Source organism: Macrosteles quadrilineatus, unplaced genomic scaffold (assembly GCF_028750875.1).
Source record: "Macrosteles quadrilineatus isolate MER2022 unplaced genomic scaffold, UCM_ALF_1.0 Scaffold_33__1_contigs__length_1397503, whole genome shotgun sequence".
Taxonomy (NCBI): Eukaryota; Metazoa; Arthropoda; class Insecta; order Hemiptera; family Cicadellidae; genus Macrosteles; species Macrosteles quadrilineatus.
Genome location: NW_026542626.1, coordinates 607,822 through 626,271, shown reverse-complemented (window position 1 = coordinate 626,271; position 18,450 = coordinate 607,822). Strand labels below are relative to the sequence as shown.

Below are 18,450 nucleotides of genomic sequence, written 5' to 3'. Positions count from 1 at the left end.
CGTCTTGTGGTATGTCAAAATATCTTCACTCATTTGGTCATAGTGTGCACAGCTTAAATGTGAGGGAAAATCCATAAAATATAACAAAATCTATATATAAATTAAATAAATAAACTATAAGAAAGATAAAATAAATTAAAGTAAATATATATAAATAGAGTAGATGAAGTAGAATTACTTTTAAATTCATATAAATACGAACCCTCAATTAAACTAAAAGGGGCCAACCTAAACAAGAACAATTTGAAGTTTGAATAAAACAGGATTCAAATCGAATCCACATAAATAAACCTGTTATAGTTCGGCCGCTTAGAAATCGACCTGCTCCAGCATTGGTTTAGCATTAGCGCGCAGGTCGTTTTCTAAGTGGCCGAAATATAGTTGGACTGCAAATATAGACGTGTAGGCCTATATAATAATAGAGACAATTTCAAACATGTGTAAATAATTGAAATTTAGGGTGTTAGCCACGTAAACAAGTATTTTAAATGTTTGTTTAGTTAAAGTGGTTTAAATACCTGTAATGTCGACAATCCCAAGTGGTTGTGAAACAACTAGTTTCGGCTCATAACGGTTTGTTTAATTAGTATATATTATCAGAGGGATAAACTAAAATGTATGTATATATCGGTTTTGATTTAGGATAGGACCATTGTAAGTGTATACAACTTATATTTTAAATACAATTAAGTGTCAAGGGAAATATTTCATTTCATATCTATATACAGATTATAAAATCAAAACATATGGTGTAAATATTCAATCATATCATTTAATTGTATTTGGGATTTTGCAATTCTCAATTATTATTATATTGCTGTGTAACAACTATTTTCTCTTTATTAACTCTTTATTTTATGTACTTATTTTATGTGTGCACATTTAGTTAGACTTATTAAATCATAATATTATACTGCACTGGTGTTCACTTATTCCACGATCCTAGAGGTCCTCCATCTAGTGAGTACTCTACCCAAGCTACATTTTTCCCCCCTTTGAAGTAAATTTTGTTTGGTAAAGGTTTTCGTACATTTCTTTTACATCTACAGAGGAGTAGAGGCCAGAGAGCTTTACATACTACTGTAATGAATTGCATTCTCTGATGAGATTGGGCCATTATCAACATCACCTGCAATATTACAAGACATTTTTTTTATGAGTAACCTCAAATCCCAACTAAGCGCACCCAGATCCAATGCTTTTTCGTATAGATTGCGATGGTATATTCTAGGCAAACATTCCTCTACAGCCTTTGCTGTGAAAGGACATGTCCAACCGGATGATGAATCGTGTTTGGTTTCAACCTTTAAAACATATGTACCTACAGCTTGCGAAGGAGTTGAAATGGAGTTCTGCCAAAGCGCAAAGACTTTAGGCAACGTCTCCAGATGACGCTTTGGACCATGACGAAGAAGATTTGTCTCTAGAACAGCTGACATTCATAATACCTCCAGAGTAAAAACCAGCAGACATCATAGGAGACGAAGGATTGCGATATGTGGCTGGTTATGTCGCAAATAATAAGAAAATTTCCCCACCGGGGAACCCTCAAGCCACATATATTGAGTGTTGATCGAGAAACATCTCAGCAGTTGATCGAGACTGTCTCCAAAGGGGGTTTAAGCGTCCCTTCAGACGCATTCTTAGGCTTTGCCAGGCAGATTGAAAATTCATTCAATGAAATTCATGGTGAATGTGTTTGCAAAGAACGCGGTATAATAAACAAAGTGTTTGATAAAGCTTGTAAAACCAAAGAATTGTACCCAAATATCTCCGATGAAGCGGTGTTACGACTGATACAAGTCAGAACTTGTATATGAATAAACCACCTCAACACAAACTCCAATTTGAGGAAGGAAGGAAAAAAAGGACAACTAAGTTAAAAAAGTAGACGAACCTGTAAGAAAACAAAAAGTGTAAATGAGTGTTTAAAAGTTTCTTTGATGTTTATACCAATGTTTGTAATTTTCAATGTTTAATATTTAAAAATCATAACTAGCTAGTAACTGTATTGAAAACTTTCTTTATTGTTACAAAGAGTAGGCCTACCACTATCACACACTGTACAGTTCCAATGTCTTGTTTGAGTTTTTTATTCCATGACTCAGGGTATTCTGTCTTATGTATTGTATCCTCGTTCATTATAACAATAAAAACCCTAATTTTTAATTAAACCTTTAACAACTAAAATAAACTCAATGAACTATCTGAATTTTAATGATGTTGTTCACTTTTATAACCTCAATATAATGTATTCGATACTTTTATCAGTCACTTATACATTAAAATAAAATTTTAACGTTTTTAAGTTCAGTCTTAGAAAAGGGTTTGTCAATCATTACATTTTAAGTTGTTATCCGATTTCTCAAAACGCTGCTACGAATTTTAAAGGTGTTACACGAAATTGTCCTCAGTAAAATGTTCCAAACTGACCCGTGCGTTTTTCACATTAATGTCAACCGACCACACGATCGTAGCCACTGTCGTTTTAGATAATCATTTTCTGGAAATATATAATATTTTATTTGGGAGTCTTTAGTTTTGCGATAATAATTTGTACAACCAGCAACGGCACAAAACGCCATTCCACTATTTTGAAAACATTACAAAAACAATTACAATCAAATCAAAACAAACACATACTAAAATGACAGTTACAGTCAGAGGTGATCAATGGTTTGCAATCCGAGTGACGTCAGAATATGACGGGAATATAGCACACCTATGTTTTTCCTTCCACCATGGGTATCCCACATAGATATTGCACAACATGTGTACACCAATATTTGCAGAAAAAAAGTAATTATAATCCAGAGTAAATATACAAACGAAAATAACACTTTGGCACATACATGGCCTTTAAACCGTATTCACTCAAAGTTTGTTTGTATAAGCAACGAGCGTGAAGTACGTCTGCTCGCGTCGACTGCTTGTTCATCACTGACTCTAGCAAGGCCTCAACTTCTCGAATGTTTTGTGGAAGTGCTGGTGGGGATATTATGCCACCCTATGTTGTATACAAGGCCGACAATATATGGTCAACTTGGACTGAAAACTGTCCTGATGGCGTTCGCTACAACTGGTCAAAAAACGGCTGGTTAGATTCAAAATGTTTTAAAGATTGGCAATCTAAGACAATCATGAAGACAACCAAAGATCACAAAGAGAGTTGAGACGGGGACTTTCGCATGGTACATTTCAGTTGAAACTGAAACATTGATCAAAGATTACAGTGTAAAGAACTCAGGTAGTGAAACAGTTAAAATCACCTCCACTCCACGATCGGGAACGCCACTACTTGAAGAGTATCAACCTGTCACTGCCCACAACCCAGACACAAGCAGCCCTTCAACTTTATGGACATCTTTGTCCTACAGTGCTAGTGATGGTGAAAATTATGGGCAATATATTGATTGTGAAAGTTTTAGGGCGGAAAATAACAATAGTACTTTTTCAGCTGGGGTACTTCAATGTGCCTAGAAATATCAGAATAGAAAAAAACCAATCTAAACACCGTTCTTAAAGCCAATCAATTTCTTTAGCTGATACCAAAATAAATAAAACTAAGAATTAAAAATTTTTCATAAAAACATGCAAGATTTACAGTCACGTATTGAACCATTGGAAATAATTTTGTCGGAAATTAAACCTGATGTAGTAATTCTTTTCGAGCATAATATTGGTACAGTCGAGATAGATCGTTTTAACCTTTCTAATTATTTCTTAATAAATCAATATGCTTGAGCTACCTCTACAAGAGGAGGCGTAATGGTTTTGATGTTTTACAACTAGGCTACTATGACTCATAGTAGCCTAGCTGTAAAACTATGACTGTGGACCGTGTTTTGTTCCATAACTTTGTCATAATAAATCAAGTTTAAGTTATAAAGACCGTGAGTTATTTCAATACCTAAGTGGCTATACAACATGGCACTGCGGGATAACATTCAATTGGAAGAGTGTGGAGACCGAATAATACTGGGAATAGAAGATAAATCTCTTCAAGAACGGATGCTTAGGGTAGTCGACCTAAGCCTAGATAAGATCGTCAAGCTTTGCCGAGCAACGGAGATGGGACGAGAACAGGCCAAGGAGCTCCTAGGACAACACCCTGGCGTCAACAAAGTAAGCACTCGTCCTGGATATACGGCACAACACAACCGGATGAATTCAAGTAGGCCTAAGACTAGTAGTTCTTTTAACCATAAGTCATCAGAGGGAGCTACCTTTAGACATAAAGATACTGATACTAATATGCTTAAGCCTTCCTTTAATAACGATTGTAAAACGGATGTCTACTCTTGTAAAAAAGTGGTAAGATGCACGATAAAAGAAACTGTCCAGCATATGGTACCGGTAGAAGATGTAATATATTTAACAAAGAAACCCATTTTGCTAAAGGCTGTATGTCAAAAACTAACCAACCCCTAAATTCCTAAGAATATAGCATCTCTAGGTCCTATTAAAACTGAAAGTAGGCCTAATGTGGGTTCTGATAGTGACAGTTGTCAAAGTATTGAAAGACCTAATGAAAACAGTAACTTTTTGTTCATAGACTTAATTAATAAGCCAAAAACTCAACCAGTGGTATGAAACTTATGTTTTTAATGACCCAGACTAGTGATTTGTTTAAAATTTAAGGGTAAACCTTACACAGTTCTTATTGATTACCTGGTATTCCAAATGGTAAAGCTCAAATCACTGAGAAATAAGCATGCTAGTGAAGTAATATTGAAGTTAAGTCAATTTTTTTAGAACATGGAGTCCCAAAACAAATCTGTACCTAGTGATAACGTGCCATTTAATTATTTTGAATTCATTCAGTTTTGTAAAGAGTGGGACATTGATTGTACATATAGCAGTCCTGCATACCCTAAGTAAAACGGTATGGCTGAGAGAGCCGTACAAATCGTAACATCAGCGGGACTGGGACCAATACCTGCACCTTTTTCTACTCGCTTATAGGAGTTCAGTCAACGATACCATCGGCCAAACGGCAGCCAACGTAGTTTTTGGCCGAGAGCTCTGTCTGCCATGCGACCTGCAGTATGGATTGAAGCCAGATGAATGTGTGGTTGGCGAGGACTACTGTGAGGTTAAAATTACCGGGGTGTCGATAAACGTACCTCACAAATCAAGTTTGCCGGATAAAACAGTCGAAGCGTGGGTAATTTCGTCCAAGGTTCGATTTAACGTAAATACAAAATCTAAGCTCAGAAATGAGTATTAGTCAAGCAAAAGCTTACTCCAGTACTCTTCTTTTCATCACAGCTATCACAGACCTAGTAATCGATCGGAAATAAATTTGGTTAATCACGATGGCCGAAAGTCGACGTTGGGTAAAATAAACGCGGGCCGAAATACCTAACGCCTATTCTAACCCCGAGCGGTGCAATATGTAACTATTGCACCCGCTTCCTAAACGTACGGTGCAATATATAGCTATTGCATGCGTTTCCCTAGCGTTCGCTCAAGTTAGTGCCTCGATGGCCAAAAGTCGACGTTGGGTAAAATAAACGTGGGCCGAAATACCTAACGCCTATTCTAACCCCAAGCGGTGCAATATATAACTATTGCACCCGCTTCCTAAACGTACGATGCAATATATAACTATTGCACACGTTTCCCTTGCACTTACTTTACTCCGGGTTAGCGGTGCGCCATATACTGTCACACTCGACTAACTCTAACTTACCTGGTCATCTAACTGGGCAGTCCGGTTAGATACCTAAGCTTAAGTAAACTAGGTGGCGTTCGCAGACGCTTCCACAAAATTGAGCGGAGTCATCAGTGCATATTGCCAAAGTCCCTCTCCATTATTTTAGGCTTCAACATTATTTTTTTTTACCAACAATTTCAATTAAAGAACAATTGTTGTAGAGATACATTTTAGAGTGATTAAAATAGTTTAAAAAATAGATCTTAGTAAAACCTCTGGGATATTTACTTTTTCTCAAACAGGGTAGTACAGTTCCAGCTAGCTAGTGATAACAGAATTTAACCCAAAACGTTTTGGCTTCTACCATTTTGCTAACTGATAACTACATAACAGTTTAACTTAATGTGATGATAAGTATCAATGAAAACACAAAATAAACAGCATTCTTTTAAAACCTTCAGAAAAAAACAACAATAACCAGCCAAATAGATGAATATATTTTGTGAAACAATTGAACATGGATTAAATATAATATGGATTTGATTGATTGGAAAGCTAATTTCACACACTAATTGTGAAACATTGTGAAGTGAACATTTCAAAATACAGCAATACTAAAAATTTGTTATAAAAGTGATTCTAAACGTTGATCTTCGACTTGTTTCTTTATCCAGACCGAGCTTTTGTTAATGCTCATAAGCCGTTCTTTGGTAAATCCTGGGTCGAAAAGCAGCCCATCAATCGTTCGGACGCGGCTCACTGCAACGTATGTTAACCCGGCACTAAATTCCCTTGGCCCAATATCAATAACTGCTTGGTCCAGGGTCATGCCTTGAGATTTGTGGATTGTGAGAGAATAGGCAAGTGTCAAAGGAAATTGTTTTCGGGTACATTTTATGCCTCGTTTTACAAACTTGGTTACAACAGGGACAATCGGTACCACATTATTATATAATGTGGGTCCTCTATAGTTACTAAACTCAACTAATACACATAAAGGCTGCATTTCCAAATGTGATAGGCCATCTTCGCGTTCGTATACAATATCTTGAACAGTGCCAACAGCACCATTTACTAAGCCTGCATCAGTCCATAAGTTGTGACGTAACATTACTTTACAACCTTTGGCTAATCTGAGGGTGTTTTCAAGAGCTTGACATTCATCGGAACTCGCTGTTGCGGCTATTAAAGGTTTGTTTATGGCACGAATGAATGCCACAGGACTATGTAGCTTAGCCAACTCCTTAAGGTTGTAAGTAGCCACGTCTTCTTTTCTTGCCATGATACGAACAGCGTTGCAAAAGTCGGCGATCTTTTCGGTGTTTTTCGATATGAATCTTGAAGAAAAGAACTTGTAATCTTCCTCTGTTATTGTTCCACGAGCAATGTTATTAAGAGCAGCACGAAAATGACTTTGTTCTTCACCAGCTTGACGCATGATAGTTTTTAGTTGAAAAACTTTTTGGATGTGCTCGTATACAAAACGTCCATGTGTATACCACTGGTTTGAAAGATCAGCTGGCATGAATAAAGCTCGATCTTGCACCGGTAGTAACTGTGCCATATCACCACATAGATACACAATAAGACCACCAAACACTTCATCTTGGTCTTCAGGTTTGGCTTGACGTAAGCGTTTGTCGATCATTGCTAGTAATTTCTGCCCACACATAGATATTTCATCGCAAACTACGACACGGACGTTTTCGAACAAAATTTGAAGATTTCGTTCATTTTCACCCTGTAGCTCATTAAAATTTCGTATATTTAGTCGTAGTGCTGAGTGAATTGTTTGGCCATTAACATTTGAAGCAGCACAACCAGTTGGTGCTAATATGACAACACTACCGTCACCATAGGTCGATTCCGTTGTTTTGATAATCTCATTTATAACTACAGACTTCCCAACACCAGCGGGTCCTATAATCAAGCTTCTTTTTATATTTGTTTGGCCATTCAGTTGCTGTTTCAATTGATCAATTATTTGTTGTTGTTCTTGATTCAACAAAACTTCAGAACTATTAGCCCGTACTCTTCCTAGCTGAGTAGCTTTACTTACATGTTTAACAAAATTTAAATTGTCATGTATATTGTCATATGCAGAAATACGCTCAAACCAATCATAGTCCCGATCAACTTCTCTTTCACCTGGATGGACGTGTTCGGCTACCACATTATGAGGAACTGCAGCTGCTTCCATCCAAGGAATTCGATCAATTTCTGGATTAACCACCTCGACTTCATCATCGTCATCAGCAACACCATCGAAATCCCACAATTCTACATCCAGATGTTCATACGTTTCTTTCCAAGTACTGTGAGTTTTTGCTTCGATAATTTCTCTGAACGCAGACACAACTAGCACTTTTTGCATATAGTACAGTTCATCATGTTCTTCAGAAATTCCAAGCGTGACTTTGGGTAGGACTTGAACAATGCGTGGCTGTCGGTAGTAAGTTAGTCTTTCCACTCTACTATTCGTGTTACATGAGCTAGTGAACTGATATAGTGTCATATTTTCAGCAAGACGAGGTCGATTCTGATATTTTGAAAAAGTTGACGATCCGTGATCACCACTTTCATTCAGGACTACAAATTCTTCTTTTGATATGTACAATGTGATGAACTGGCGTGAAGAATGATACAATGCTTTTCCTGTCAACAATCGCATAACCTCACAAGCAGATATATCTCTTTGGCCAATTAATTTCATTAATGTACGTTGAAGAGCAGTGGTCGCGTAGTTTGTAGGCTCAGATGTCTGCAATAATTCAGAGAAAATATCACGGAAAGATTGGGAAGTCGGCTCACTTTTGGAAGCGTATTTAGCCAAGTAGTTGACTACCATCTGAAGTGAAGTAACCACCTTACAGTCAGTATTGGCGCGCCAGACATGTGCCACAAATGGATTGTAATCATTAATTAATTCGTCATTTCTCTTTGGAGTGTACACCCAATCACCATTCTCGTTTTTCTCAAGATGAGACTCTTCTTCTATACTTTTTGGGTAACCAAATCGACAGGTAAAGCCACCACCATTCTTTTTCTGACAATAAATAGAATGCTGTGTGTGACGTTGAACACGATTTAATAATTGTGCCTTTTTCTCCACGTCACAAAACTCAATTGTTGAACCATATAATCTCGAAGGATGGATTACAGCAGGAGGTTCATTTTGATTAGGATTGACCGCAGATACAAGTTCATCGTAGAATTGTTTGTATGATGACATCTCATTCATAGTTGCTTGATCAAACAGACGTATATCGGGAGCGTTCTCAATCCAAATCAAGCTATGTACATGTGGACTACCACGATGTTGATACTCAGTTCGATACCAAAAATCTTTCACTTTGAATTTTATATTTAAAATTTCCATGAGTATTTGCACTCGCGCCTCGAAATACTCGTCCGCAATTAGTGGATTGTCATTTAAAGATTTTTGCATGAATCTAGACATTTGGCTTTCATTACTTGTGATTTCTTGAGGAATCTTGAAGTACTTTTGCAAGCATGGCCACCATAGATCAGCAGAACTTAATGTTAGAAATAGGGTGGGTGCACCAAGACTTTCACACATAGATTGAAGCTCATTCCGGCGTTTAAACCAATATGCGTTTGTTCCTCGGATATGGGCACCATATGATAACAGCTTATTTAAAATGCTCGGATTTCTTTCGAATTCAATACGAAGTTGATCTATTGTCATCTCCTTGAGATCTGATTTCTTTGCCATAATCGCTCCGACATTGAGTGCCTCGTGTCTTTGAATTGTGTTTAGACAGAAATATCGGAATCTTTTGTCAGTTGCAAAACGGGAGTCCCTGAAGTGCATCAAATAATTGCACCACTGTTTGAAAGTCAGTTTTACTTGTCTTGTATGATCATTAAAATATGCTTTCCCACGTGGAAATAGATGAGGAAAAGCCATGACGATATATCCAGGAGTACGAAACTCGTCTATTGGATTGGGATGTCCAGGTGGCCATTCCAAAACTCGTTTTATTGATTCTTTTTGATTTTGTAAAGCTGTACTGCTTACAGCCGATTCAGTTACCAAACCGTCGTCTAATGAATCATTTAATTCACTGTCGATTTCTATCGTTGGAACTTGTTCCTCAATAGTGCCATCTATTGGTAAATCATTTAATGTGTCCATATCGATATTTATGTCACTGTAAAAGTCGTTACTGTGTTTCAAAAATATCAAAGCATCAAGTATTTTTTGTCTGCGGACTCTGAATTCCAAAAATCCTTGTGATGTTGGTCTTCGAACAATAACAACGTTCAGAGTATTTGGTGCTCGGGGTAGAAAGTGTGTTATTTCAGACAAATCTTGTGCAATATTTATTACATGGCCGTTATAAAATATCTGTCCACAAGAACGATACTGATACAGCCGAATAACTGGCTGAACTTTGGCAATGAGCATTTGCTCTGCTGGAGTTAAGTCTTGTAGCTGGGGTGGCACATCTCCTGGATCCATGTTGTTAAGATCTGTAAGAACATTTGGGTTTCTTCTGCAAATTGCACACATAAAGTCTTCTTTAAATTCTTGCAACGTTTTTGCTTTACAATTTGTGCAGGTTACATAATCCAGAGACTGAATGGAATGATCAAATTTGTTTGCTAATACCAAATTTCTATTAATGTTCCTGGCGGTGAGATAAGAAGATGAAGCAGTCTGATGGCTACCACTGTTGTGCTGCCTAGTCGTCCGTGTTGATATTGACAAGTTTGAACCTTTTGAAAATCGCGGCATTTCAAGTACGTTATATAAACTAACCCGATATTGTCCAAAGAAATCTACGTATGCAACACTGGCCAGAGGTGATTCCAAACACGACAAGCAGAAACTAAAAACGCTCTGTCGTAAACTATACTGCGGTTCTATGAAGAGGCATAGGCCTACATTAAGTAAATTAAGCAGAACGTGAAATCCTAGCATTTCCTTCTGCGACAACCTTATGAGTTATTTGCAAAATATTTTTAAAGTTTATTTTTCAATATAGAATAAGTAGGTACCTAAGTAAAATGATTTTTATTGTTCTAAGGTCACATTAACGTTTTAATTAAAAAAAGAACAAGAACACTCACTGTTTCTCATATCAAAAACAAATCTTATGTGGTAGTTCTGCATGCAACATATTATGGGAATATAACACTTTCACATAATTCTGAACAATCCTCATCACCCTTCATCCTGATAAACTTCCACAATCTACAAATTCAATAGAACACAATATAAACTAAAACACTAATATTTAAGTGAAACTATCATTTGTAAACAAGACAACTTTGTTTACATTAAAACACGTTTTTTGTTCAATTGAAACCCAACTTAATTATTGTTAACATATGGTTTTCACACGTACATTAAAACAATAATGGTGTGGATCATAAACATAAACAAATGACGTCACTATTAAAACACGTGGTTTCGTTGTATTGAAACCCCACTTAACTGTTAGTGTTAGCATATGGTTTTTAGACGAACATTAGAATACTAGCAACAGTGCCCGTTGTGGTTAAATACAACGGTCTCTAGTAAAATAATGGTTATGAAATCCATACACAACTTTACTCACTAATATTAATGGTACAGATTAAGCACATAACATTAGATAATTATATTATGCATACTGGTAAACCAATTATTGCCATCTATAACAATTATTAGTTTTTCTTTTCCGAGTCGGGTTAGCTCTTTTACCCAACCGATTTTCATTATTTTGGCCTTAAACTAAAGGTATGGACGTACCACAGATTTTCCATAAAGCATCGGCATTCATTTTGACGTATATTTTGAAAGAATTTAAATTTTATTATTTTAATTTTTCACTTTAATTAAAGTTGTATTCCAGCAGTTCTATATGTTACCCCTATATGTTTTGGTTTAAAAACCTTTAGTGAAATACCAGCTTTCATTTGAGCTATTGATTATTAAGATCGGACTACCTAAAACACACTGCTGAATCACAAATCAACAATAATTACAATCGTTTTAGTACTTATCTGCAATCAATGATACGTAACTCTATTTTTATTTGAGTTATTTTAATATGTCTTGGTCTTAAAATACTTCATAGGCTTTCACTTGAGATATTGATAGTTTTAAACAGTTAAGTTTAAGATACTGTATCGCTCAATCAGAAAATATAAATTTGATTATATCTTGGATATGGAATTTAGTTTTAGATATATTTACTTAATTCTAATTACGTTATTCTATTTGTTTTGACCTAAGAACCTTCTGTGAAATACCAGCATCCATTTCATTTATAGATTATTAAAATCGGACGTACCTAAAGCACACAGCTAAATGACGTACAACACAAATTGTTCAAAAAATGTAGTTATTTATCATTGATTTATAGTCAAACGATCTTGCTTGCAACCTCAACAGTAACTGTCGACTATGACGGGTTTAACCTAGTAAATCTTTTAAAAAATCAAACTTTTATGATTATTTGCAAATTTACACAAATTAGGCTTTCCAATGACCTATTATTTAATTAAATCGGTTCAGTAGAACTGTAGATTTAATTGTACAAAGTTTAACAACAACATCTCTAATTCAGTATTTTCTCACCACTATAAATTGGGAGGTTGCTTAACGTTTTTGCAAATAACTTTGAAACGGTGAGGAAATCGACCAAAGTGGAAGGTGATATTCTGAAAGAGAATAAAATTTCCTACAAATTACTAATATGTGTTTTTGAAAATACTCAATAAAGGCAGCCTAAAGTTGGCTACAAATATAAACTTGGAAATATAAACTTGGAAAAAATGAGTTTTAAATGTATTATTGTTTATTTTTATTTTTTCACCTCAAATATCTAATAAAATCAAACTTTCATAATTATTTGCAAATTTACACAAATTAGGCTTTCCAACGACCCATTAAGTAACAAAATTGGTCCGGTAGAAGTCTAGATTTAGTTGTACAAAGCTTAACAAAAATATCTCTAATTCAGTATTTTCTCACTACTATAAATTTGGAGATCACTTAGATTATTGCCAATAACTTTTAAATGGTGAGGAAATCGACCAACGTGGATGGGATATTCTGAAAGAGAATACAATTTACTACAAACAACTATTATGCATTTCTTGTAAATGCTTAATAAAGGCAGCCAAAAGCTGGCTACAAATAGAAACTTGAAAACAGAAACTTGAAAAAGCAGTTTTTAATGTATTTTTGTTAATTTTACTTTTTTACCACAAAGATATAATAAAATCACACTTTCATAATTATTTGCAAATCTACATGAGTTGGGCTTTCCAATGACCCATTAATTAACAAAATCGGTCCAGTAGAAGTCTAGATTTAGTTGTACAAAGTTTAACAAAAATATCCCTAACTCAGTATTTTCTCTTTACTATAAATTCGGAGGTTGCCTAGCTTTTTTGCAAATAACTTTTAAATGGTGAGGAAATCGACTAAAGTGGAAGGTGATATTCTGAAAGAGAATAAAATTTCCTACAAATTGATACCATACACTTCTTGGAAACACTCAAAAAAGGCCGCAAAAAGTCGCACCCAATTAAAAAGTGTGAAAAACACCGTTTTCAATGTATTTCTTATGGAAACATGTTTTTTTAAAGATTTTCACCATAAATCATAACAAAAACAAACTTTCATAATTATTTGCAAATCTACACGACTTGAGCTTTCCAACGACCCATTATTTAATAAAATCGGTCCAGTATAACTCTAGATTTAGTTGTACAAAGATTTTCAAAACTGAATTATATATAGAATAGATAAACGTTGTGGATCATAAACATAAACAAATGACGTCACTATTAAAACACGTGGTTTCGTTGTATTGAAACCCCACTTAGTTGTTAGTCCACAATCTACAAATTCAATAGAACACAATATAAACTAAAACACTAATAATTAAGTGAAACTATCATTTGTAAACAAGACAACTCTGTTTACATTAAAACACGTTATTTTGTTCAATTGAAACCCAACATAATTATTCTTAACATATGGTTTTCACACGTACATTAATACAATAATGGTGTGGATCATAAACATAAACAAATGACGTCACTATTAAAACACGTGGTTTCGTTGTATTGAAACCCCACTTAACTTTTAGTGTTAGCATATGGTTTTTAGACGAACATTAGAATATAAACGTTGTGGATCATAAACATAAACAAATGACATCACTATCCCCAAAGTAATCATGTTCGTGTTATTATTTTTATGGAACTGTCAAAAACTTTCAAAACATGTTAGTTTCATTCGGGCTAGATGCTGCAGGATCCATTGACAAATTCATAACCATATCCCATATGTTTTAGTTTTAGGTAAATAAGCTGGCTGTCAGATTTTAATGGTAAGATTTTAGTACAACTATCCGCCACTGTATTATTAAGCTGTCCGTGCTGCAGCATGGCCTGTTTTAATAGGGGGGCCTTGGCTAGTTACGTCATTTGTTTATGTTACATTGTCCACACTCCGCACTGCTAGCCTTTACTACTTCTTTCACCATTTTCTATGTCGTGGACATGTTTCCATCCCTTCTCATAGCATTTCAGCATTGCAGGTGCATTAATCTAACTGCTACGAACGGTTTCCAGTTCCCACACTCCACACTGCTCACCTTACTGATTACTTCATCTCTTCTTATGTCACGGACCTGTTTCCCTCTCTTTTCATAGAATTTTAAGAGTGTAGATACCTTAATCTAATGGTCATAAACAGATCCCATACTCCGAACAGCTCACCTTTACTACTTACTTCACCACTTCCTACGTCGTGGACCTGTTTTCCTCCCTTCCCATAGAATTTTAGGAATGCATATACCTTAATCTAATCGTCATAAACAGTTTCAACACTCCAGACTGCTCGCCTACTTCCTTCACCACTTCCTACGTCGCGTACCCGTTTTCCTCCCTTCCCATAGCATTTTACGATTGTAGATACCTTAATCTAATCGTCATAAACAGTTTCCAAACTCCAGACTGCTCACCTTTACTACTTCATTCACCACTTCCTAGGTCGCAAACCTGTTTTCCTCCCTTCCCATAGCATTTTAAGATTGTAGATACCTTAATGTAATATTCATAAACAGTTTCCACACTCCGGACAGCTCGCCTTTACTACTTCCTTCACCACTTCCTACGTCGCGGACCTGTTTTCCTCCCTTCCCATAGAATTTTAGGAATGCAGATACCTTAATCTAATCGTCATAAACAGTTTCCACACTCCAGACTGCTCACCTTTACTACTTCATTTACCACTTCATACGTCGCGGACCTGTTTCCTTCCCTTCCAATAGCATTTTAGGATTGCAGATACCTTAATCTAACCGTCATAAACAGTTCCCACACTCCGGACTGCTTGTCTTTACTACTTCCTTCGCCACTTCCTACGTCGCAGACCTGTTTTCCTCCCTTCCCATAGCATTTTAAGATTGTAGATACCTTAATCTAATAGTCATAAACAGTTTCCACACTCCGGAAAGCTCGCCTTTACTACTTCCTTTGCCACTTCCTACGTCGTGGACCTGTTTTCCTCCCTTCCCATAGCATTTTAGGATTGCAGATACCTTAATCTAAACAACATAAACAGCCCCCACAGTCCGGACTGCTTGCCTTTACTACTTCCTTTACCACTTCCTACGTCGCAGACCTGTTTTCCTCCCTCCCCATAGCATTTTACGATTGTAGATACCTTAATCTAATAGTCATAAACAGTTTCCACACTCCGGACAACTCGCCTTGACTACTTTCTTAACCACTTCCTACGTCGCGGACCTGTTTTCCTCCCTTCCCATAGCATTTTAGGATTGCAGATACCTTAATCTAACCGTCATAAACAGTTCCCACAGTCCGGACTGTTTGCCTTGACTACTTCCTTAACCACTTCCTACGTCGCGGACCCGTTTTCCTCCCTTCCCATTGCATTTTAGGATTGCAGATACCTTAATCTAACTGTCATAAATAGTTCCTACAGTCCGGACTGCTTGCCTTTACTACTTCCTTTACCACTTCCTACGTCGCGGACCATTTTTCCTCCCTTCCCATAGAATTTTAGGATTGTAGATACCTTAATCTAATCGTCATAAACAGTTTCCACACTCCGGACAGCTCGCCTTGACTACTTCCTTCACCACTTCCTACGTCGCGAACCCGTTTTCCTCCCTTCCCATAGAATTTTAGGAATACAGATACCTAAATCGAATCGTCATAAACAGTTTCCGCACTCCAGACTGCTCACCTTTACTACTTCCTTGACCACTTCCTACGTCACGGACCTCAAGTTAGTGTCGTCATTTGATTATATTTATGATCCATACCGTTTATGTTCTAATATCTGTGGAATAATGCTATCAGCTTTTTTTATCTACTGCATTAAAAGTCAACAGCTGATCATATGTCTTTGTTTATGTGTCAAATACTGCTTCCATAAGGATTACATTGAAACTTTGAGACCCAGTGGGGCGGATTCCTGAGAGACTTTTTTAACGCCATATAGATGTTAGCACTCACCGATATGGTCTTTATCACCATGCAAAATTTGAAAACGATTGCTCCAGCCGTCTAGGAGGAGTTTGCGTATTACGAAATGCATAAAAGTCGATGTATAAGAGCTTCGCTCGCTTCGCTCGCTCCGCTCAATTACCTAGGGCCGGGTTCGGGAGACAAAAAGTAACCGTGCTTAATGTCCTTAAGCACAGGCCAAGTCTAACTATTAAGTTTAAATTGAATCCAGAAACTTTAACTGTTTTGTCCAACTACTCGAGTTGGAAAGTATCAAAGGTAACCGTGCTTAATGTCCTTAAGCACAGGTAAAAACTATCGAATATATAGTAAATCTGAGAACTTTAACTACTTTGTTCCAAAAACCCCATTCGCTAACTACTCGTGAAAATAAAAATTACTTTTGTCAACAACTGTGCAAAATATTTGAATTCTTTTGCACACGTTAGAGGTTTGACGTTAAAATTAATTTTTATATTTTATATTTGTCGAAAGATCGAATTTCAGTGCAAAATGTTCTTAGGCACATGAAATTAATTTTTAAAACTATCGAAAACTCACCAAGACGTTTTAGTTCAGTACCGTACGAGTGCTGGGTCTTAACTGTCTTACCACCGTACCCAGAGCCCTTTATATACCCTCCTGTGACGGCAGGAATTTTCCAGATGTCAGTGCAAAGGTCGCGAGTGATGGTTGCAACGCGCTTGGACGGGCGGCTCGACGGTGCACTGCTCGCCCGCGCCTTATCGTTACCAACAGTTGATACGTTCCGATGACAACAAAGCCCGTCTCGGTTTTAAACACAAAACATTCTTTTGATTTTAATTAAGTATTTATACTCGACAAAATAATAAATATACCTTCGGGTGCAAATTATATTTATATTTACAAAAATAAAACTATCTCCTTATGTAAAACAATATTTCCTTCTAAATAAAATAAAATACAATCGTCTTTCGAATTAAAATAATACCCATCTAAATATAAAACCCTTACATTACGTATCGAGTCTGCGGAAGACGATGGATTAGATTTGAGACCCTAAGCATCAACTAAGCCCCAGGCCCCCTAGCTGTTAGTCGTCATTAGTGGTAGGGTGAAGGGGTGTGATTGTCGAAAAATGCCTAGAAGGATGAAGGAGAGGTTAGACATGAAGGCAGAGAAAGGAGAGGTTCACACCTGGAGATCTTGTGTAGCTAGTAGCTACACAATCCCCGAAGGGGTCGTGGATATTCACCCAAACTGCGGAGCTCTTGGGAAGGACCCTATGAGTTTATTTCCGGTTTAAACTACTTCATCTACCGGATTAAGCAGCAACAAAATCGCAAACCCAAAAAGTCCATTTCATCAGGCCTGCATCCTACAGGGTAATTCCATATCAGTTCAACCAGGCCATCTCACCCACCATCTCGGAATTTTATGAAACTTGGCTTGTTTGTTCTAACCATAAAGATAAGTCACCATACCAAATTTTAACTTAATACCTCTTACCGTTTTCTTTTTATAGCCCTTTACAGTTTTTCATTTCCTCTAGTACAGTAGAACCCCTCATATCCGGCCACCACGGGACCAAGCCCCTGGCCGGATAGCGATTTGGCCGGATAAACCAACCTACTACAAAAATGAAAATGATTCATACCTATAATAATATTTAATCAAAACATGCTGTCAAAAGTATCATTTAAGTCTATTCTAGGATTATTTTTTGAAGAATTAACATGTTTGTACAAATAAAAAAAATTATTTGTAGGCTAAAGTTGTTAAAAAAACCTGAAATTAAGATTTCAGGTAACAAAAACTATTAAACGATGGAGGTAAAAGTTACATTAAATCAGCCTTGAAGATTTTTAGGACCTTAATAGTAAATACAATTCTACTCAACTTTCTTATCCTTTTTGTGAAATACATACAAAATTAATTTCCCAACCCCCAACTTTTTAGAGGTTAGGCCTAGTTCAACTGAGTTTAGTGACACAGTAAAATGTATTGAAACAAACAGATAAATAGTTCAGTTAAATAGTTTAGCTCAAACAAGTCGCAAAGACTAGTGCTTGCATTTAAACGTCTGTAAGCTTTGAGAAAAACATTTTGATATTGGCTTCCTGGAAGTGGCCGGATAAACAGAGGACCGGAAAAACCAAGGCCGGATATCAGGGGTTCTACTGTACTAACCATCCGATGTCGCCGAATAAAACTCGCTTACTTTTAGAAAATAAATTATAACTTTTATGTTTACTGAACAATTTTCATGAAAATTCATGTACTTATTCTTTAAGACATGAGGA

At 36.4% G+C, this 18,450-nt stretch overlaps 1 protein-coding gene across 1 annotated transcript; it reads right to left on the bottom strand.

Moving 5' to 3' along the window:
- Window positions 1–4,969: 4,969 nt before the first annotated feature.
- Window positions 4,970–10,145, bottom strand: LOC129005792 (uncharacterized). Its single transcript, XM_054434800.1, has 3 exons — window positions 10,014–10,145; window positions 6,774–8,705; window positions 4,970–5,041 (listed from the first exon to the last, which is right to left on the bottom strand). Exons 1-3 carry the CDS (start codon window positions 10,143–10,145, stop codon window positions 4,970–4,972), a joined length of 2,136 nt encoding a protein of 711 aa, XP_054290775.1.
- Between the last annotated feature and the right edge of the window lie 8,305 nt (window positions 10,146–18,450).